We start from the raw sequence: 23,493 nt of genomic DNA on the forward strand, positions 1-23,493 counted from the left end.
AACTAAAAAGGCCGTATTGGCATGTGTTGCAATGTTAATATTTCATCATTGATATATAAACTATCAGACTGTGTGGTCGGTAGTAGTGGGTTTCAGTAGGCCTTTAAGACTTGTTCAGTACACAATGTTGTCACCACTGTCAAAAATGTAATGGAAACGAATTCTAGACGCCACATTAGATATTCTAAATCCTGGACTATAAACCGATGCTTTTTTCCTATGTTTTGAAGGTGCGGCTAATTTATGGATTGTTCTTCGCTGACGGCCATAATGCCAGTAGCCTTTTAGAAGAAACAAGCAAATACGCTGAAAGGTGTGTTATTGTTTGTGATGTGGCGCCATCTTTTGGACGAGTTCGCTCACTGCAAATGCTGCAGTATCACTCCATTTAGATCCTTCAACCGGAAATACAATTGCCATTCAGTCTTTCAGCCGTTCATAGCATTACTGGTCATATGTATTCTTCATTCATCACTCCAAGCAATGTTTCAAAGTTTTACAATATATCTAAAACTAATCTTACTTACTAAACCGTCCCATATGTGATGTCTGTAGGAGTGTTTCCATGCATATTTGTATCTTAGATTAGCTCGGCATTATGTATTGAAGCTAGCATCGTTAGCATTAGCTAATATGTCTGTGTTAGTATTATTAACTTACAATGGCATTCTTTTGTTATTGTTCCTGTTTCACAAATTCCTCAGTAAATTCACCAAAACTTTACCGTTGAGTTATGGAGTCTTTTTAGCTGATTGGAGAACTAACTTGCGCAGGAAGTTGGTCCATGACGATGGCTTCTGTTTTGTTGATCAGCCATTTTACTGCCGCTTTACAGACACCATGTGGAAACAATTAATGTAAAAAAACATTTACAAAATATTTTTGTGTAAATAACTAATTTCACAACGTATGTATATCTGCGACTCATAGTTCAGTGCGGCTAATATATGAAAAAAGTCTTCTAAAATGTAGTAGGTGTGGCTTATAGCCTATAGTACGTAAAATACGGTGTGTATATCCTATGAATCAGCCACGTACTTCAAGGTGCATCAAAGTCTGTTAGTACCAGAATGCTCTAATGCGGCCTCCTGCTGCATTTATATTTTTAGTAATTAATACAGAGTAGCATTATGGTTCTTTGATCTCAATTGATGTTTGCAGGTGTCTGAGAAAGAAGACATTAGATTAGGTGTACATCTTATCCAAACTTCAAGTGCAATATATAGTTTGACCCGTCAGGGGCGCCAAATTACTTGATGGATGGGAGGGACATTTAAGCACATGGGAGAATGGGGCCCACTTCTAGGAAACAAGTCAATATTTGTGATGAAGTGACACCACACAACGTCTCTGAAGTCATCTTCCAACTTGATACACACACAATGACATTTGTGCTAGCATCAATGTGGAACACTTGTCTTGTGTTTGTGCTACAGTCTGTCAAAATACGCACGTATAATAAGCAGTCATCTTTATTTTTGATAACACTATTGTATAAGACAGACTTGTTTCTTCCTCACTTCTCTGAAATGTTATTAAAAGTGATCAATATAAGCACGTCTAATACGCAATATATCTTTATTTTTGATAACACTAAGACAAGACTTGTTTCTTTCTCACTTCACTGTAATGTTTCAGTAATAACTTGAAGCAAAGACCAAACATTAATAAACCTTATTCATCAAATTGAAGCACGTCTGTGTTCTCGTCTTTTGCTGACAACAGTCAGAAAATAGACCTTGAGACCTCCGAATTCGGGAGATGGGGGGTGTATATATTTTCAAGTATTTCTTATATATATTTCTTGTATATCCGTTCGGCTACCGTGTTCAATGGAGAAGTCTGATCTACAAAATCTCCAGGGAGCATACCCCTTCCTCTTCGAGCTGTCCTGGATGAACTGAAATTATTTTTTCCAATCATTGCGGAACTTGCAAGCTTACTTATTGTTCTTACTCGTCTTCGCCATGTCTCTTCTTCCTTCTTCTGCTTCGTCTCGTTATGTTTTTGGACATTACTACTTGCCGTAGTTTTGAAGCAATGCATGATGGGAATCCAGATGTTGTGTGTGTGTAAGTGTATTAAAGTGCCGGCTGGAATAAACACACGCTGAGAAAAAGCTCTGTGCCTGCCTACTTTATGGGTTATAGATAAACTTATGGATAACGGAGACCTATTTACAGTACATGTGTATATATGTCTATATACGTGTGTGTTTATAGACATATATACACCCCGGGGTCGCGGGGTGCGCTGGTGCCTTTCTCAGCTACAATCGAGCGGAAGGTCTTTTCAGGTGAGAGAGGACGCTAAAGGCAGTGTCTTTAGACAGGTTGTCCGGGTGGAAATCGGGAGAAATTCGGGAGAATGGTTACCTCAGGAGATTTTCGGGAGGGGGATTGAAATTCGTGAGTCTCCCAGGGAAAATCGGGAGGGTTGGCAAGTATAGGTGTCACTCTGAGGCGGACCTGTAAGATTGGCAAGTATACCTACAGTTGTAATCAAAATTATTCAACCCCCACACAATTTTGGTGTTTTAGCAAGTTGGACGTTTATTCCGTATTTTGTTTATAGTCATATCAAATAAAGATGTGTCAAATAGACAAATGCAACTTAAATTGTAACACTGTATTTGAAAAAATACCAAAAAAGGAAATTTTTCTTAATATCTCATGGACAAAATTATTCAACCCCCTAGTTACATGCATCTTTAGTACTTAGTAGAACACCCTTTGGCAGTAATGACATCCTTCAAACGTGATACATAACCGGATACAAGCTTCTTGCAACGATCTACAGGTATTTTAGCCCATTCCTCTTGGGCAAAGGCCTCCAGTTCTTTCATATTCTTGGGCTTGCGTGCTGCAACTGCCTTCTTCAAGTCCCACCACAGGTTTTCTATAGGATTCAGGTCTGGCGACTGTGAAGGCCACTCCAGAGTCTTCCAGCCCTTCTTCTGCAACCACTCTGATGTTGATTTGGAGGTATGCTTGGGATCGTTGTCCTGTTGGAAGGTCCAACGTCTCCCAAGCCTCAGCTTCGTCACTGACTTCATGACATTTGCAGCTAATATATCCTGGTAGGAAATAGAATTCATAATGCCTTGAACGCGCTGGAGATTCCCGGTACCAGAGGCAGAGAAACAGCCCCAGAGCATGATTGACCCCCCACCATGCTTAACAGTAGGCAAGGTGTTCTTCTCTTAGTAAGCTTCATTTTTTTCTCCTCCAGACATAACGTTGATTCATAGGCCCAAAGAGTTCCAGTTTTGTCTCATCACTCCATAGAACAGTTTCCCAAAACCTTTGGGGTTTGTCCAGGTGATTTTTGCCATACTGGAGTCTATTTTCTTGTGCCTGGTAGTCAGAAGTGGGGTGCGCCTGGGAGTTCTGGCATGGAGGCCTTCATCTCGTAGTGCGCGCCTTATTGTCTGGGTCGAAACCTGCGTTCCCCCCTCTGCAATGTTCTGTTGTAGTTCCTCAGCTGTTACCCGGGGGGTTTTCACCACTGTACGCTTCAAATACCGGACAGCATCCTCTTTCTACCACCCCCAGGTAGTGTTTCCACTGTGCCTTTAGCTTTAAACTTGCGAATTATGCTCCCAACTGGGTCTCTTGGAATGTGTAATGTCTTTGCTATTTTCTTATATCCATATCCTTTCTTATGAAGAGAAATTACCTCCTCTCTTGACTTCTTTGACCACTCCCTGGACTTCCCCATGTTGCAAATACACCATTGACCATCTACAAGAAGCTGAGCGTCACAGTCTTTTTCAATCATTTTAATTGTTGCTCGTTATGGTTCTAATCACATCTACAGGTGTTTCCAACACCTGATTGAAAATACCTTATTCAAATTCTGTTCTTAAGAGTTATGATCTTCAAGGGGTTGAATAATTTTGTCAATAAGATATTAAGAGAAATGACACTGTTTGGTATGTTACAAAATATAATGTTGTAATTCAAGTTGCATTTGTCTATTTAATGTGTCTTTATTTGATATGACTATAAACAAAATACGGAATAAATGTCCAACTTGCTAAAACACCAAATTTGTGTGGGGGTTGAATAATTTTGATCACAACTGTACATACATAACCCAAAACTGGTATAGTTGGTGCGTTGTGTAAATGGTTAATAAAAACAGAACACTATGATTTGCAAATCCTTTTGAACTTATATTCAATTGAATAGACTGCAAACACAAGATATTTAATGTTCAAACTGAGAAACCTTTTTTTTTTTTTTTTTCCAAATAACCAATAACTTAGAATTTAATAGCAGCAACACATTGCAAAAAAGTTGTCTCAGGGGCATTTTTACCACTGTGTTGCATGGCCTTTCCTTTTAACAACACTCAGTAAAGGTTTAAGAACGTCCATTGCACTGGGAGGGAGGGGGGCGCGGCAAGTTCCCCTTCAAGGTTTCTCATTGTAGCCCATTGGGTTACGTTCCTTGCCCTGATGTGGGATCCAAGCCGAGGATGTCATTGTGGCGTGTGCAGCCCTTTGAGACACTCAAACAAACTTTGATTGATTGAGGAACATTTTTGAAGCTTTTAAGGTGGAATTCACATTTTTGCTCGTACAGCTTAAAGGGGAACATTATCACCAGACCTATGTAAGTGTCAATATATACCTTAATGTTGCAGAAAAAAGACCATATATTTTTTTAACCGATTTCCGAACTCTAAATGGGTGAATTTTGGCAAATTAAACGCCTTCCTATTTATCGCTCTCGGAGCGATGACGTCAGAACGTGACGTCACCTAGGTAATAAAGCCGCCATTTTCTCAAACACATTACAAACACCGCGTCTCAGCTCTGTTATTTTCCGTTTTTTCGACTATTTTCTGGAACCTTAGAGACATCATGCCTTGTTGGTGTGTTGTCGGAGGGTGTAACAACACTAACAGGGAGGGATTCAAGTTGCACCACTGGACCAAAGATGCGAAAGTGGCAAGAAATTGGACGAAATTTGTTCAAAATACGAGGGTGTGGGGAAAGCCGACGAAATGGTCAGTCGTTTGTTCCGCACACTTTACCGACGAAAGCTATGCTATCACAGAGATGGCAAGATTGTGTGGATATCCTGCGACACTCAAAGCAGATGCATTTCCAACGATAAAGTCAAAGATATCTTCCGCCAGACCCCCATTGAACGTGCCGGAGTGTCTGCACATTTTACTGGTGGTGATAAGGCAGACATGGCACAGAGATGTATGGATAATTTGCAGATGCATTTCCAACGATAAAGTCAACTAAATCACAAAGGTGAGTTTTGTTGATGTTGTTGACTTATGTGCTAATTAGAAATTTTTGGTTGCGGCATGACTGCCAGCTAATCGATGCTAACATGCTATTTAGGCTAGCTGTATGTACATTTGAAACTATATTTACATCCAGCGTTTCCCTCCACCCACATTTAATGCCAAACAAACACTTACCAATCGATGGATTTAAGTTGATCCAGTGTCACAAGGTGCGAAACTTCCGATCGTTGGTCTGCACATTTTACCGGCGATGCTAAGGCAAACATGGCCGAATAGCGTCAATAGCTATTCGCTCAATAGCTTCAGTTTCTGCTTCAATTTCGTTTTCGCTATCTGCCTCCATACGCCAACCATCCGTTTCAATACATGCGTAATCTGTTGAATCACTTAAGCCGCTGAAATCCGAGTCTGAATCCGAGCTAATGCCGCTATATCTTGTTGTGCTATCCATATTGGCATCACTGGATGACGTCACAGGAAAACGGACAATGGCTTCACATATAGCGAAAATCAGGCACTTTAAAGCTTTTTTAGGGATATTCCGGGATGGGTAAAATTTTGAAAAAAACTTCAAAAAATAAAATAAGCCACTGGGAACTGATTTTTATTGGTTTTAACCCTTCTGAAATTGTGATAATGTTCCCCTTCAAGTTGTTCAACAGTCCGGTTTATCTGTTGTATTTTAGGATTCATAATACGGCACACATTTTCAATGGGAGACAGGTCTGGACTACACGTGGCTTGACATTATCTTGCTGAAATAAGCAGGGGCGTCTATGATAATGTTGCTTGGATGGAAACATATGTTGCTCCAAAACCTGTATGTACCTTTCAGCATTATGGTGCCTTTAAAGATGTGTAAGTTACCCATGCCTTGGGCACTGATACACCCCCATACCATCACAGATGCTGGCTTTTGAATTTTGCACCTATAACAATCCAGATTGATTTTTCCTCTTTGTTCCGGAGGACACAGCATCCACAGTTTCCAAAAACAATTTGAAATGTGGATTTGTCAGACCATCCATCCATCCATTTCTACCGCTTATTCCCTTTCGGGGTCGCGGGGGGTGCTGGCGCCTATCTCAGCTACAATCGGGCGGAAGGCGGGGTACACCCTGGACAAGTCGCCATGTCAGACCACAGAACACTTTTCCACTTTGCATCAGTCCATCTTAGATTAGCTCGGGTCCAGCAAAGCCCGCGGCGTTTCTAGATGTTGTTGATAAATGGCTTTCCCTTTGCATAGTAGAGTTTTAACTTGCACTTACAAATGTAGCGACCAACTACTCACGGTGGTTTTCTGAAGTGTTACTAAACCCACGTGGTGATATCCTTTACACACTGGTGTCGTTTGTTGATGCAACACCACCTGAGGGATCGAAGGTCCGTAATATCATCGATTACGTGCAGTGATTTCTCCAAATTCTCGAATGGTGAAATCCCTAAATTCCTTGCAATAGCTGGTTGAGAAATGTTCTTAAACAATTTGCTCACGCATTTGTTGACAAAGTGGTGACCCTCGCCCCATCGTTGTTTGTAAATGACTGAGCATTTCATGGATGTTCCAAATAAGTGTTTGCTTAGCATTCCTCAACTTTTTAAGTCTTTTTTGCCAGTTGTGCCAACTTTTTCGAAACATGTTGCAGGCACCAAATTCCAAATGAGCTAATATTTGCAACAAAAAAAAAATACAGTTCGAACATTAAATATGTTGTCTCCGCAGTCTATTCAATTGAATGTTAGTTGAAAATAATTTACAAATCCTTGTATTCTGTTTTTATTTAACATTTACACAACATGCTAACTTCAATGGTTTTGGGTTAAGTGACATGCACCTGGGGATAGGTTGATTGGCAACACTAAATTGGCCTTAGTGTGTGAATGTGAGTGTGAATGTTGTCTGTCTGTCTGCGTTAGCCCTGTGATAAGGTGGCGACTTGTCCAGGGTGTACCCCGCCTTCCGCCAGATTGTAGCTGAGATAGACGCCAGCGCCCCTCGCGACCCCAAAAGCGAATAAGCGTTAGAAAATGGATGGATGGATGGATATCTAGTATATGTATGTATCTTAAGTTTGTGTGTATATACATGTGTGTATGTATATGTGTAATATATTTGTGTTTATATATATATATATATGTATATATATATATGTATGTATACATGTGTATATATATGTTTATATTAGGGCTGGGCAACGATTACAAATTTTAATCGAAGTTAATCGCACAATTTCTCCGATTAATCGCGATTAACTGCAAAGCCCAATAATGAATTCAAAAGTAGTGTGTAATGCACCTTTATTGGAATATTCTCCCACATGAACAAAAGCGCCAAAACATTTGTTGTGCAAACACAATTTAAATCAGTCCTTGTTAAAAAGTAGCAGTTAAATAGCATATTTTATGAAAATCAACTCAAAAAATCTAAATACAAACATTTAAGCTTATTGCCACTGCCAGGGTATTTAAGTTATCCTGTTTGTTATGGAAAATAAATATAATCTACATACAAATCTGTGAGCCACAATCATAACATCTGAACAGGCAATTTCTGAGGTAACAGCAGAAACATTTTTTTTATCAGGGTCTTATGTTTAAAAAAACCTATATTATAGGTAGTGGGCTGTTTTAGGGAATTTTTGATCAAATTATCCGTAGTAGCAATATTAATAATGTTGTGTTTATTCTGCGTAGTGCACTTAAAATAATTATGACCATATCTAGGAATTGATATGATGGGAATTTTCCGACTGTTTGCTTGGTGCTTTGATAAACTGAACGCATATACATGGTACTATTTGTGATGTTATGAGCCAGGGAAAAAAAGAACTACCCTACCCAGCATGCAACAGGAGTGACGAGCATGCGCGGTAGCCCGGTATAGGTTGTGTCGCCATGATGGCATCTTGTATGTTGTGATATGCACGCTCTGAAAGTAAACATTAAGAACTCAGCCAACACTCCTCGTCTGCATTATTGATAAATAGACAGACCACACATATACTCCGCTGCTTCACAAGCCGCTGGATGTAGCCGGCAAAGTATTCCCATGCTAGCTAGCCGGTCTAGCAAGCACGCGTCATTCAGTCCAAAACGGCCCGATCTATCCACATTCAGAATTGTCTGGCGGTCGTAAGTGATCCCGGAGTGACCACGCTGTAAGCCAGCCATGAAATTTGCAGAATTGTCCGGTATTTTTGCCAAATGTTCCATCTTTACCAAGAGCCCCTCGACGCCGAAGTACATCCGGGAGATGCCATCTTCTTAAGAAAAGGCGTTAACAAAATAAAAGCATGTAAACAACATACGCAAATGTGCGATAAAATAATTGTCGGCGTTAATAGATTGATGAGTTAACGCGTAATTAACGCATTAATTTGCCCACCCCTAGTTTATATATATATGTGTTTATATATATATATATATATATATATATATATATATATATAGTTTATATATATATGTGTTTATATATAGTTTGTCGGCGTTAATAGATTGATGAGTTAACGCGTAATCAACGCATTAATTTGCCCACCCCTAGTTTATATATATATATGTGTTTATATATATATATATATATATATATATATATATATATATATATATATATATATATATATATATATATACATATATATATATATATATATATATATATATATATATATATATATAAACTAGGGGTGGGCAAATTAATGCGTTGATTACGCGTTAACTCATCAATCTATTAACGCCGACAATTATTTTATCGCACATTTGCGTATGTTGTTTACATGCTTTTATTTTGTTTACGCCTTTTCTTAACAAGATGGCATCTCCCGGATGTACTTCGGCGTCGAGGGGCTCTTGGTAAAGATGGAACATTTGGCAAAAATACCGGACAATTCTGCAAATTTCATGGCTGGCTTACAGCGTGGTCACTCCGGGATCACTTACGACCGCCAGACCATTCTGAATGTGGATAGATCGGGCCGTTTTGGACTGAATGACGCGTGCTTGCTAGACCGGCTAGCTAGCATGGGAATACTTTGCCGGCTACATCCAGCGGCTTGTGAAGAAGCGGAGTATATGTGTTGTCAGTCTATTTATCAATAATGGGCCGGATCATGTTTTTGTGTTATTTCGGTTAGTTTGGACTCCTTTTGTTTGTGCACCTTGTGAGTTAGTTTGGTCACCATGGTAACTTATTATTTTCACCTGCCGTGGGTTCCACATGCACACCTGTTTTTGTTAATTACTTTCTTATTTAAGCATACCTTCTTCCGTCAGTCGGTCTTGGCCCTTTGTTTGCGGTAAGCAACGATCACGTATGTTTCTAGTTTCAGTCCTTGTGCTAAAAGTTAGCCTTAGCTTCCCGTGCGTTCGGCACGCTTTTTTTTTTTGTCTGTCTGTTTTGTACAGTGTATTATTTATTAAATCATTAATTACCTTTACGTTTTTGTCCGGAGTGTCCATGTTTGCACTGGAGAAACGATCCCGCATTAAAATGCGACCCACCTGTGACAGAAAGGACCAAGCTAACAGTTCTTTCGCCATGGACTCAGATGATGTGGAGAAAGGTACGTGGAGGGCAATGGAGGTGGAGACTCTACGCCACTCTTCCTTGGAGCGGCAGGACCCGATGTGGGGTCCTAACAGCAAGTTGATCCCTATCAACTCCGTATGGCCCGAGGACATCGCCCCACCACAGTACCGGACGCGTCAGCGAAGACGGAAGCCGTCCAAAAGGGCTCCACTTCACTACCGGAACGCGCCGCTCCCTCAGACTCCCCCGGTCAGCAAGACGCCACAAGCAGCACAGTCTTCCTTGCCGCTGATGTTTGGTAATCCAATCACTCATTTTGCCAAACATTTTTCCGATTAGGCTGCAAGCCAAATGAACTGCGGCTACAACTCCACTCCATCCATTTTTCATGACGTCACTCCGCCCACTTCCGTTGACGTCACTGTATCGGCGCGCAGCGATGACATCATTCCGCCAGCGTCATTGATGGAAGTCACGGACCAGAAGTTTCTTGTTGTGCCATCTGTCTCCATGTGTCAGTCACCTCCTGAAGACTTTAAAGATAAAACACTACCAGGACATTTTTTTGAAATTTAGATTTCCTCAGCCACAGTCTTCTTCTGATTGCCAAGCTCCGCCCTCCAGGACTCTAGCCCCGTCCACGACACGGACGTTTTCTTCCTGTCCTCCCACACAATCTCAGGTGGGGGAGGTAAATAAACTTTTTGAACATTTTAAAGAGGAGGATTCTACCCCCTTTGATGGGGGTGGGGCTGGTTTCGGGAGCTGTACGGGTGGTGTGGCTCAGCGGCGTCCTGCCAAGCCGCAACCCCCAGCTAGGCCACCACCACCAGTCTTTCGACTAGCCAAGCCACAACCCCCAGCTAGGCCACCTCCACCTGCACCACGGCTAGCACTAAGTCCACGTCCACGGCTAGCACCAAGTCCATGGCTAGCACCAAGTCCAAGTCCACGGGTAGCACCAAGTCCATGCCAAGCTCCAGTGCCAGCACCTGCTCCTCGGCTGGTACCATTACCAGTACCTGCACCTGCTCCTCTGCTGGTACCAGTACCTGCACCTGCTCCTCGACTGGTACGAGTACCTGCACCTGCTACTCGGCTGGCACCAGTACCTGCACTTCAGCTGGCACCAGTACCTGCACCTCGGCTGGCACCAGTATCTGCACCTCGGCTGGCACCAGTATCTGCACCTCGGCTGGCACCAGTATCTGCACCTCAGCTGGCTCAAGCTCCAGTTCCTGCTCCTCGGCTGGCTCAAGGTCCAGTTCCTGCTCCTCGGCTGACTCAAGCTCCAATTCCTGCTCCTCGGCTGACACGCCAAACTTCGGCGCCTGTCTCGTCCGCTGCTGCTTCCACGCCTGACTCGTCCACTGCTGCGTCCACGCCTGTCTCACGTGGACGCAGGATTAAGGGCCCTAACGAACTATAGGCCCAAAGCCCCCCAAGCCTTGTATGACCGGACTCTCGCTCAGGGCCTCAACACACATTACTGTCATCACGAACGGCCTCGAGAGAGCAGTGGGAGGACAGTGTGAGGCCAAGGTAACCACAAGCAATTCAGAGATCTTATCGCTGAGCTGGACCAAGGGCTTCCAGGATACCTGTCGCTGCACTACACTTTGAGGTGGCTGTCCAAAGGTAAAGTACTCTCTCGCTTTTTTGAGCTTTTGGATGCTGTGAAACTGTTCATGGAAGAGAAGGACAGGGGATATACTTGAGCTCTCGGACCACGAGTGGATGGATCTGGCCTTTTTGGTCGACATGCTGTGTCACTTGGACAGACTGAACCTGACCCCACAGGGTAAGTTAAATATGCTGCCTGACCTGGTGCAAAGTGTGTTTGCGTTCATCAACAAACTGAAGCTGTTCATGGTGCATATTCAAAAGGGAGATTTAAAGGGGAAAATTACCACAATTTCAGAAGGGTTAAAACCAATAAAAATCAGTTCACAGTGGCATACTTTATTTTTCAAAATTTTTTTCAAAATTTTACCCTTCCCGGAATATCCCTAAAAAAAAAGCTTTAAAGTGCTTGATTTTCGCTATTTGCTTAAGCCACTGTCCATTTCCCTGTGACGTGACATAGCAATTTCAATACAAACAGTGGCGAATAGCACAGCAAGATATAGCGACATTAGCTCAGATTCAGACTCGGATTTCAGCGGCTTAAGCGATTCAACAGATTACGCATGTATTGAAACAGATGGTTGGAGTATGGAAGCAGATAGCGAAAACGAAATTGAAGAAGAAACTGAAGCTATTGAGCGAATAGCTATTGATGCTATTCGGCCATCTTTGCGTAAGCATTGCATGTAAAATGTGCAGACCAGATCAGGACTTTCGCATTGACACTGGATCAACTTAAATCAGTCGATTGGTAAGTGTTTGTTTCGCATTAAATGTGGGTGGAAGGAAACGCTGTATGTAAATATAGTTTCAAATGTACATACAGGTGCTTAAATAGCATGTTAGCATCAATTAGCTGGCAGTCATGCCGCGACCAAATATGTCTGATTAGCACATAAGTCAAAAACAACAACAACACTCACCTTTGTGATTTCGTTCACTTTATCGTTGGGAATGCATATGCTTTGAGTGTCGCAGGATATCCAGACATTTTTGCCATCTCTATCGTAGCATTGCCAGTAAAAACCAAACGGGGGACTTTTGCATCTCTTGACACTGGAGCAACTTAAATCCGTCGATTGCTAAGTGTTTGTTTGGCATTAAATGTGGATGGAGGGAAAGGCTAGATGTAAATATAGCTACAAATGAGGCATAATGCTGCAATATGTACAGAGCTAGCCTAAATAGCATGTTATCATCGATTAGCATGCCGTGCTAATCGATGCACATTCTACGTTAATCAACTTCAATCCGTCCCTGATCGTGTTCTCACACCCTCAGACAACACACCGACGAGGCATGATGTCTCCAAGGTATCGGAAAAAAGTCGAAAAAACGGAAAATAACACAGCTGATTTGACTCGATGCGTCTGATGTGTAGGGAAAAATGGCGTTGAATACCGATTTGACGTCACGTTCTGACGTTGTCACTCAGAAAGGCACAGTTTAATTCGCCAAAATTCACCCATTTAGAGTTCGGAAATCGGTTGAAAATATATGGTCGTTTTTCTGCAACATCAAGGTATATATATTGATGCTTACATAGGTCTGGTAGTAATGTTCCCCTTTAAGGCATTTTCCCACTCTGCTAAAAGCCAGCGGTGTGTGTGTGCGCGTGAGGAAGGGATGGGGTGATGTTCATGTGTGCCCATATGTGGGAACTGGCTCTTAGGGCGGTATAGCTCGATTGGTTAAGCAGCAACTTGAGGGTTCCAGGTTCGATGCCCGCTTCCGCCATCCTAGTCCCTGCCGTTGTGTCCTTGGGCAAGACACTTTACCTACCTGCTCCCAGTGCCACCCACACTGGTTTAAATGTAACTTAGATATTGGGTTTCACTATGTAAAAGCGCTTTGAGTCACTAGAGAAAAGCGCTATAAAATAAAATAGAGTTTTATTGACATTATTGCAGTGAACGGGTTCAAAGAACAACAAAATTGGAGCAGATCCCCTAAGGTGAATATACAATTTGGTAATATAAATAATTTAAAAAAAGATAGAAAATAAGATATGTATCTATATATATGTACAGTATATATATCCACACACATGCATACATATTCATATATATATATATGTAGGTGTGGGAAAAAATCACAAGACTACTTCATCTCTACAGATCTGTTTCATGAGGGAGATCATCAGGAGATGAAATCTCCTGATGATTGAGGGAACCCCTCATGAAACAGATCTGTAGAGATGAAGTAGTCTTGTGATTTTTTCCCACACCTACATATTGCGCTCTACCACGGTATCGAGCACTATTCTCCGGATAATCCAATCAAGACATATATATATATATATATATATATATATATACACATATATATACGCATACAACACTATTGCACATTATAGTCCGAAAAAATAAAAAGACATGACACATGAGGACATGATGGACACATTGTGCTCACTCAGCGCCTGTTTAAGGCTACTATGGCTCTTGGGTAAAAACTGTTTTTTTGTCTATTTGTGCCCGCTTTTAGCACCCTATAGCGCAGGGGTCACCAACGTGGTGCCCGCGGGCACCAGGTAGCCCGTAAGGAGCAGATGAGTAGCCCGCTGGCCAGTTCTAAAAATAGCTCAAATAGCAGCACTTACCAGTGAGCTGCCTCTATTTTTAACATTGTATTTATTTACTCGCTTTGCTTGACATTTTTAATTTTAAGAGAGACAAAACTCAAATAGAATTTGAAAATCTAACAAAATATTTTAAAGACTTTGTCTTCACTTGTTTAAATAAATTCATTTATTTTTTTACTTTGCTTCTTATAACTTTCAGAAAGACAATTTTAGAGAAAAAAAATACAACCTTAAAAATTATTTTAGGATTTTTAAACACATATAACTTTTTACCTTTTCAAGTCCTTCCGCTTCTTTCCTGAAAATTTTAATCAATGTTCAAGTAAATTTATTCATTTTATTGTAAAGAATAATAAATACATTTTAATTAAATTCTTCATTTTAGCTTCTGTTTTTTCGACGAAGAATATTTGTGAAATATTTCTTCAAATTTATGATTAAAATAAAAAAAAGATATTCTGGTAAATCTAGAAAAGCTGTAGAATCAAATTTAAACCTTATTTCAAAGTCTTTTGAATTTCTTTAAACATGTTTGTTCTGGAAAATCTAGAAGAAATAATGATTTGTCTTTGTTAGAAATATAGCTTGGTCCAATTTGTTATATATTATAACAAAGTGCAGATTGGATTTTAACCTATTTAAAACATGTCATCAAAATTATAAAGTTAATCTTATTGAGGAAAAATTACTAATGATGTTCCATAAATTATTTTATGTATCCATCCATCCATTTTCTACCGCTTATTCCCTTTTGGGGTCGCGTGGGGCGCTGGCGCCTATCTCAGCTACAATCGGGCGGAAGGCGGGGTAAACACTGGACAAGTCGCCACCTCATCACAGGGCCAACACAGATAGACAGACAACATTCACACTCACATTCATTCCTATTCCCAGGTGCATGTCTTTGGAAGTGGGAGGAAGCCGGAGTACCCGGAGGGAACCCACGCATTCACGGGGAGAACATGCAAACTCCACACAGAAAGATCCCGAGCTTGGATTTGAACCCAGGACTGCAGGAACTTCGTATTGTGAGGCAGACGCACTAACCCCTCTCCCACCGTGAAGCCTCTTTTATTTAATTTTTTCAAAAAGATTCGAATTAGCTTGTTTTTCTCTTCTTTTTTTCAGTAAAATTTTGAATTTTAAAGAGCAGAAATGGAAGATAAACTATGTTTCAAAATATTATTTTCATTTTTTTCGTATTCTCTCCCCATTTTATTTTTTCAATCATGTGTTTTTTTTCATCATTTATTCTCCTCAAAAAAAACCTTGCTTAAAAGGAAAAAAAATATACGACAGAATGACAAACAGAAATACAAGTTATTTAAGTGTGTATCAAACTGGTAGCCCTTCACATTAATCAGTACCCAAGAATAGCTCTTGGTTTCAAAAAGGTTGGTGACCCCTGCTATAGCGTATGCCCGAGGGTAGCAGTTCTGGGTGGCAGTGCCCGGGATGGAATGGGTCTTCCATCCATCCATTTCTACCGCTTATTCCCCTTTTGGGGTCACGGGGGGCGCTGGCGCCTATCTCAGCTACAATCGGGCGGAAGGCCGGGTACACCCTGGACAAATCGCCACCTCATCGCATGGCTGTAATGGGTCTTTCAGGATATAAAGCAGCTTCCATGAAATGCTAAGTAATACACAAGCAAGTATGGGGTGAGGGTCACCACTTTGTAAGCAAATTGTCGAACAGTTTTAGAACAACATATCTCAACGAGCTATTGCAAGGAATTTAGGGATTTTACCATCTAGGGTCCGTAAAATCATCAAAAAGTTTGAGAATCTGAAGAAATCACTGCACGTAAGTGATGATATTACTGACTTTTGATCCCTCAGGCGGTACTGTATCAAAAGCCGACATCCGTGTGTAAAGGATATCACCACATGGGCTCAGGAACACTTCATAAAACCACTGTCAGTAACTACAGTTGGTCGCTACATCTGTAAGAGCAAGTTAAAACTCTACTTTCTTTACAACTTCTCGAACATTTTTAATTCTTCCATTTAACTTGCAAATCACCCGATCTCTGTTTCACCACTACACCCTCAGCTAGCTAGCTGCTAAGCTAAAAAGGTTAGCGGAGAAAGGCAACGCCGGTCTGAAGGAAGCTACTCCCCCACCACCGTGACTACCGCTTCTCGAAGACAGCTGGCACTCCTTTCGGCGACAGAAAGTTCTGTGAGTATGGCTTCCTGTGCTTCGTGCACCTTACTCATGGATAGGTTGGCTCTGCTAGAGAGCCGTGTCCGCCAGTTAGAGCAGTGTAATTTTGTAACTTTAGATGTTGCGGACACATCTGCTAGCGTTAGCTATAGCGAGCTAACGAGCCCTGCTTGTAGTAGCCCTAAGCGGCCTACAAGCTACGGTGTACCGGTTGAGACGCATAATAGATTTAGCCCTTTAGCTAGTCCTACACCCCAGTCTACCGGGCACCACACTTTAGTCATAAGGGACTCCATCACCCGAATCATAAAGCTTAGCAAACCAGCTGTTGTATTCAAAGGAAAGGAGGCGACAACCAGGACAGAACTGCGGTTCTTTCAAGGTTTATTTTAAACCTTTGATAAATATGTGACATGTGTATGCTACTCTAAGTGAATGAGTGTGACTATGTGTAATAGTAATAATGTAAATGTTACCCAGGGTTGTTGTCTGTGAGTGTTGGTTGTAATCTTTCGTCGAATCACGAGGGGCAAGACGAAGAGGCAGTTCGTGGACAGGCAATGGGTCGTGGGGAGGAGCGAGGCAGTGTAGTCTGGGTCCGAGCAGGGAGGTCGTGGATCGAGGAGGGCAGTCAGGAATCCGGTTGGATGTCGAAGGACAAGGCTTGATCACGGAAGGCAGGGGAGTCACTGTGAACACACAAAGAGACATGAACCAGGGATACACAGAGAGAGAGCAAAGCAAAGGTGAGGAAATCACGGGGAAGGGGATGCCAGACGTGAAGCTTACGGGAAGGTTAGCGACGTTCTGGCAAAGGTTCCTTGGGTCTGCTGGTCTTTATGCCGCTCCCTTTCATCAAGTTCAGGTGTGTCGATTGTTGATTGACTACAGGCTTGTTGCTGCGCAGGCGTGCTGCCCTCAGCACGAGTGGGGACAAGTCTGAGTGCGCTGTCAAAGGAGGCGCATCTTGGCGCGCTGTCAGCAGAGGCGGCCGCAGCTCCAGCCGCCGAGGAAACGCGGGTTCGACTCCGTGTCATGACAGTACCTCCCCCCTTATGCGAGGCCCCCGACGAGCGCCGGGGAGCATCAGGATTGGCACGGTAGAAATCCTCCAGAAGAGAGGGGTCGGCAAGATAGGAGGCAGGCACCCAAGATCTGTCCTCTGGCCCATATCCATCCCAGTCTACCAGATAAACGAGCCCCCTACCTTGTCGACGGACCCTGAGGATTTCCTTGACCGTCCAAACCTGATCTCCATTCGGCAAGAACCTCGAGGGTGGAGGGGCAGGGGCAGCAGGGGACAGAGAACTCTCCGCTACCGGCTTAATCTGGGACACATGGACCACTGAGTGCCGCTTGACAGAGGGTGGAAGAGCCAATTTGACAGACACAGGATTTATGATGGCAAAAGGACCAACGTAACGTGGCGCCAATTTTCTAGATGGTACCTGGAGGCTGAGGTCCTTTGTGAGTAGCATAACTTGTTGTCCTGGCTGATAGGACGGTGCTGGAATGCGATGACGGTTGGCGTTGCGGCACATCTTCTCAGAGGCCCTCTTTAAGGCCGCACGAGCGGCTCTCCACACCCTCTGACACTGCCTAATATGAGCCCTAGTCGAGGGCACAGCGATTTCCAGTTCCTGTTGGGGAAACAAGGGGGGTTGATAACCCAACGAGCACTCAAATGGAGACATGCCGGTAGCGGAGCTCTTCAAGGAGTTATAGGAAAACTCCACCCAAGGCAGATGCTCCAGGACGTAGGTTGATGACTGGCGACACAGCGTAGCATGGTCTCCAAGCTTTGGTTCGCCCTCTCAGCCTGCCCGTTGCTCTGGGGATGGTATCCCGATGTGAAGCTGACCGAGGCCCCGATTCCCTTGCAGAAGGCTCTCCATATTTGTGATGTAAACTGAGGGCCTCGGTCAGAGACGATATCCACAGGGATACCATGTTGCTTGACGACGTGTTGTGTGAGAAGCTCAGACGTTTCTGAGGCAGAAGGTAACTTGGGGAGCGGAATGAAGTGGGCTGCCTTGGAAAAACGGTCAACAATAGTTAAGATGGTGGTGTTACCTCTAGATGCTGGAAATCCCGTGACGAAATCCAGAGCAATGTGTGACCAAGGACGGGCAGGAATGGAGAGAGGGTGAAGGAGACCAGCAGGAGGCCTGTGTGACGTCTTGCTACGGGCACAAGTAGAACAAGCATCGATGAACTCACGAGTGTCTTTGGCCATGGATGGCCACCAAAAACGTCTTCGCAGCAGTGATAGGGTTCGTTGAAAACCTGGATGGCAAGAAAACAGGCTGGAATGCCCCCAATCCAGGATTCTGGGTCGTAGCTCCTGATGGACAAACAGCTTGTTGGGTGGTCCACCTCCTGGTCCTGGATTGGAACGCAGCGCAGATTTTACCAGGTCCTCCACCTTCCAGGTTACCATCCCCACAATACGAGTGGGAGGAAAGATGGGTTCCGCCTCTGACGGACAGGTGGACTCTCTTACAAATAACCGGGATAGAGCGTCAGCCTTAGTGTTCTTGGAACCTGGTCTGAAAGAGAGCACGTAATTGAAGCGGGAGAAAAATTGCTGCCACCTTGCCTGGCGATTGTTGATTCTTTTTGCAGCTCGGATGTGCAGAAGGTTGCTGTGGTCGGTCAGAATCTGGAATTGGTGTCTAGCTCCTTCCAGCCAGTGTCTCCATTCCACCAGGGCCTCGTGGACCGCCAATAACTCTCTATTCCCAGCATCATAGTTCTGTTCGGCCTGAGTAAGACGTCTAGAGAAGAAGGTAACAGGGTGAATCAAATTGTCACTTTTGGATCTTTGAGAGAGAATAGCCCCAATCCCCGAGTCTGAGGCGTCCACCTCAACCAAGAAGGCAGTGTCCAAGTCGGGGTGGACTAGAATGGGGGCGGAAACAAAACGCTCCTTTAGTTCCTCAAAGGCCTTCCTAGCCAAAAGAGTCCACACGAAAGGCACGTTTGTAGACGTGAGAGCGTGGAGCGGTGCCGCAACCCTACTGAAGTTCTGGATGAATCGTCGGTAGAAGCTGGCAAAGCCGAGGAACCTCCGAAGTTCCGTCCTTGTGGTTGGTTGCGGCCACTTCACCACGGCCTCCACCTTCTTCGGGTCGGGTCTTATATGACCCCTTTCGACCACAAATCCCAGGAATTCAACCGAAGAGGAGTGGAAGCAGCATTTTTCTGCCTTAACAAATATTGACTACAGGCTTGTTGCTGCGCAGGCGTGCTGCCCTCAGCACGAGTGGGGACTAGTCTGAGTGCGCTGTCAAAGGAGGCGCATCTTGGCGCGCTGTCAGCAGAGGCGGCCGCAGCTCCAGCCGCCGAGGAAACGCGGGTTCGACTCCGTGTCATGACACCAGCCACAATTAAGTGTATTCCCGGGGCCAGAGCACCTGACATTGAAGCTAATCTTAGGGAGCTAACTCGCAACAGGCCTAGTAAACACGTACGACAGGCTAACCGCACCACCAGTTATGCGAACATAGTTATACACGTTGGCTCCAGCGACGTTAGGATGAGACAATCAGAGATTACAAGGAAAAACATAGCCATGACTTGTGATCTCGCTAGAAAGATGTCCAGGCATCGAGTAATTGTCTCTGGCCCCCTGCCTGGGAGAGGCAATGATGAGAGGTATAGCAGATTAGTCTCGCTTAACAAGTGGCTGGCTAGCTTCTGTAGAAAACAGGGACTAACGTTTATTGATAATTGCCCCTCTTTCTGGGGCAAACCTGGCTTGCTGATGAGAGACGGCCTTCACCCTAACTGGGAAGGCGCTATCATCTTGTCTCGGAACATAGATTTCTCGTTGAGCCCCATTTGATTAACTGCACTAGAGCAAACCCGGTCCCAGGCAATTACAGAGCCTGTTAGTCTGGGTGAAGAGTCAGTTAAATTAGAGCTAGCCAGCGCCAGGCTAGATAATCCCTGTACACATAGCAATTTTCTTAGAATAATACAAAACTCACATAAAGTTTTTTCTGCTATGACTATGTCAGAGTTAGACATGTGTTCTACTGAGGTGGCAAATTATAATGTGTTCAGTTTATCGCAGCACCAAGTAGACAATCTGAAAATTCCCATCATATCAATTCCTAGATATGGTCGTAATTATTTTAAGTGCACTGCGCATAATAAATGCAACATTATTAATATTGCTACTACGGATAATTTTATCAAAAACTCCTTAAAACCGCCCACTACCTATAATATGGGCTTTCTAAACATAAGATCATTGTCTCCCAAAACGTTATTAGTTAATGAGGTCATCAGAGACAACAATTTTAACGTCATTGGTCTCAGCGAAACCTGGCTTAAACCAGACAACTTTTTTGCGCTAAATGAGGCATCTCCTCCAAACTACACGAATGCACATATTGCCCGTCCCCTTAAAAGGGGTGGGGGTCGCACTAATATACAACGAAAACTTTAACCTTTGTCCTAACTTAAATAATAAATATAAATCATTTAGGTGCTTTCTATGAGGTCTGTCACACCGCTGCCTCTATGCCTGGCTGTTATCTACCGCCCCCCAGGGCCCTATTCAGACTTTATCAGTGAATTCTCAGAGTTTGTTGCTGATCAAGTGACACACGCCGATAATATAATTATAATGGGGGACTTTAATATCCATATGAATACCTCATCGGACCCACGGTGCGTGGCGCTCCAGACTATAATTAATAGCTGTGGCCTTACACAAATATTATATGACCCGACGCATCGCAACGGTAATACGATAGACCTAGTGCTTGTCAGGGGTATCACCGTCTCCAATGTTACGATACTCCCGTATACTAAAGTATTGTCCGATCATTACCTTATAAAATTCAAGGTTCAGACTCATGTTCAGCAAACTAATAATGATAATAACTGCTATAGCAGCCGCAACATTAATGCTGCCACAACGCCGACTCTTGCTGGCCTACTGCCCTCGGTAATGGCACCATTCCCAAAGTATGTGGGCTCTATTGATAACCTCACTAACAACTTTAACGACGCCCTACGCAAAACCATTGATAGTATAGCACCACTGAAGTTAAAAAAGGATCCAAAAAGGCGTATGCCATGGTTTACAGAAGAAACTAGAGCTCAGAAATTATTATGTAGAAAGCTGGAACGCAAATGGCGCACGACTAAACTTGAGGTCCACCATCAAGCATGGAGTGATAGTTTAATAATTTATAAATGCATGCTTACCTTAGCTAAAGCTAAATATTACTCAAATCTCATCCGCCTTAATAAAAACGATCCAAAATTTTTGTTTAGTATAGTAGAATCGCTAACCCAACAAGGGACTCCTTCCAGTAGCTCCACCCACTCGGCAGATGACTTTATGAAATTCTTTAATAAGAAAATTTAACTTATTAGAAGGGAGAATAAAGACAATGCGTCCCAGCTACAAATGGGCTATATTAACACAGATACGACTGTATATACGGTGGATACTGCAAATATCCAAAATAGTTTCTCTCGTTTTGATGAAATAACATCAGAAGAATTGTTACAACGTGTAAATGGAATAAAACAAACAACATGTTTACTTGACCCACTTCCTGGGAAACTTATCAAGGAGCTCTTTGTATTATTAGGTCCATCAGTGCTAAATATTATAAACTTAACACTTTCCTCGGGCACTGTTCCCCTAGCATTCAAAAAAGCGGTTATTCACCCTCTCCTTAAAAGACCTAACCTCGATCCTGACCTCATGGTAAACTACCGACCGGTGTCTCACCTTCCCTTTATTTCGAAAATCCTCGAAAAAATTGTTGCAGAGCAGCTAAATGAACACTTAACGTCTAACAATCTATGTGAAACCTTTCAATCCGGTTTCAGGGCAAATCACTCTACTGAGACAGCCTTCGCAAAAATGACTAATGATCTATTGCTAACGATGGATTCTGATGCGTCATCTATATTGCTGCTCCTCGATCTTAGCGCTGCTTTCGATACGGTCGATCATAATATTTTATTAGAGCTTATCAAAACATGAATTGGTATGTCAGACTTAGCCCTGTCTTGGTATAACTCTTATCTTACTGACAGGGTTCAGTGCGTCTCCCATAACAATGTGACCTCGGACTATGATAAGGTAACGTGTGGAGTTCCCTAGGGTTCGGTCCTTGGTCCTGCACTCTTCAGCATCTATATGCTGCCGCTGGGTGACGTCATACGCAAATACGGTGTTAGCTTTCACTGTTATGCTAATGACACCCAACTCTACATGCCCCTAAAGCTGACCAACACGCCAGATTGTAGTCAGCTGGAGGCGTGTCTTAATGAAATTAAACAATAGATGTCCGCTAACTTTTTGCAACTCAACGCCAAAAAAACGGAAATGCTGATTATCGGTCCTGCTAGACACCGACCTCTATTTAATAATACAACTCTAACATTTGACAACCAAACAATTAAACAAAGGCGACTCGGTAAAGAATCTGGGTGTTATCTTTGACCCAACTCTCTCGTTTGAGTCACACATTAAAAGCGTTACTAAAACGGCCTTCTTTCATCTCCGTAATATCGTTAAAATTCGCTCCATTTTGTCCACTAAAGACGCTGAGATTATTATCCATGCATTTGTTACATCTCGTCTTGATTACTGTAACGTATTATTTTCGGGTCTCCCCATGTGTAGCATTAAACGATTACAGTTGGTACAAAATGCGGCTGCTAGACTTTTGACGAGAACAAGAAAGTTTGATCATATTACGCCTATACTGGCTCACCTGCACTGGCTTCCTGTGCACTTAAGATGTGACTTCAAGGTTTTACTACTCACGTATAAAATACTACACGGTCTAGCTCAATCCAATCTTGCCGATTGTATTGTACCATATGTCCCGGCACGAAATTTGCGTTCAAAGGACTCCGGCTTATTAGTGATTCCTAAAGCCCAAAAAAAGTCTGCGGGCTATAGAGCGTTTTCCGTTCGGGCTCCAGTACTCTGGAATGCCCTCCCGGTAATAGTTCGAGATGCTACCTCAGTAGAAGCATTTAAATCTCACCTTAAAACTCATTTGTATACTCTAGCCTTTAAATAGACCTCCTTTATAGACCAGTTGATCTGCCGCTTCTTTTCTTTTTCTTCTCTGCCCCCCACCTCCCTTGCGGAAGCGGGGAGCAGAGGATGGCCATGGATGAAGTACTGGCTGTCCATGGATGAAGTACTGGCTGTCCAGAGTCGGGACCCAGGATGGACCGCTCGTCGGGACCCAGGATGGACCGCTCGCCTGTGTATCGGTTGGGGACATCTCTACGCTGCTGATCCGACTCCGCTTGGGATGGTTTCCTG

At 43.1% G+C, this 23,493-nt stretch overlaps 2 protein-coding genes across 2 annotated transcripts in view; one reads left to right on the plus strand and one right to left on the minus strand.

Annotated features, from left to right (window-relative positions):
- Positions 1–1,691, plus strand: part of rabep2 (rabaptin, RAB GTPase binding effector protein 2) — a 40,393-nt gene extending 38,702 nt beyond the window's left edge. Inside the window, exon 3 of the mRNA XM_061885312.1 lies at positions 1–1,691. This exon is cut by the window's left edge and continues 5,128 nt beyond it. The gene's annotated coding sequence lies outside the window, so the exon portion shown is untranslated.
- A 14,860-nt stretch (positions 1,692–16,551) lies between these two features.
- LOC133541746 (uncharacterized) lies at positions 16,552–17,934 on the minus strand. The gene is made up of 2 exons (XM_061885314.1): positions 16,965–17,934; positions 16,552–16,864 (listed from the first exon to the last, which is right to left on the minus strand). Exons 1-2 carry the CDS (start codon positions 17,867–17,869, stop codon positions 16,807–16,809), a joined length of 963 nt encoding a protein of 320 aa, XP_061741298.1. The 5' UTR covers positions 17,870–17,934; the 3' UTR covers positions 16,552–16,806.
- Between the last annotated feature and the right edge of the window lie 5,559 nt (positions 17,935–23,493).

Source organism: Nerophis ophidion, linkage group LG23 (assembly GCF_033978795.1).
Source record: "Nerophis ophidion isolate RoL-2023_Sa linkage group LG23, RoL_Noph_v1.0, whole genome shotgun sequence".
Lineage (NCBI taxonomy): Eukaryota > Metazoa > Chordata > Actinopteri > Syngnathiformes > Syngnathidae > Nerophis > Nerophis ophidion.

Coding starts and splice junctions, on each gene's coding strand:
- LOC133541746 (XM_061885314.1), bottom strand. CDS start 17,869: ATGTCTCCATTTGAGTGCTCGTTGGGTTATCAACCCCCCTTGTTTCCC. Junction 16,865..16,964: donor AGAACGTCGCTAACCTTCCC/GTAAGCTTCACG, acceptor GTGTGTTCACAG/TGACTCCCCTGCCTTCCGTG.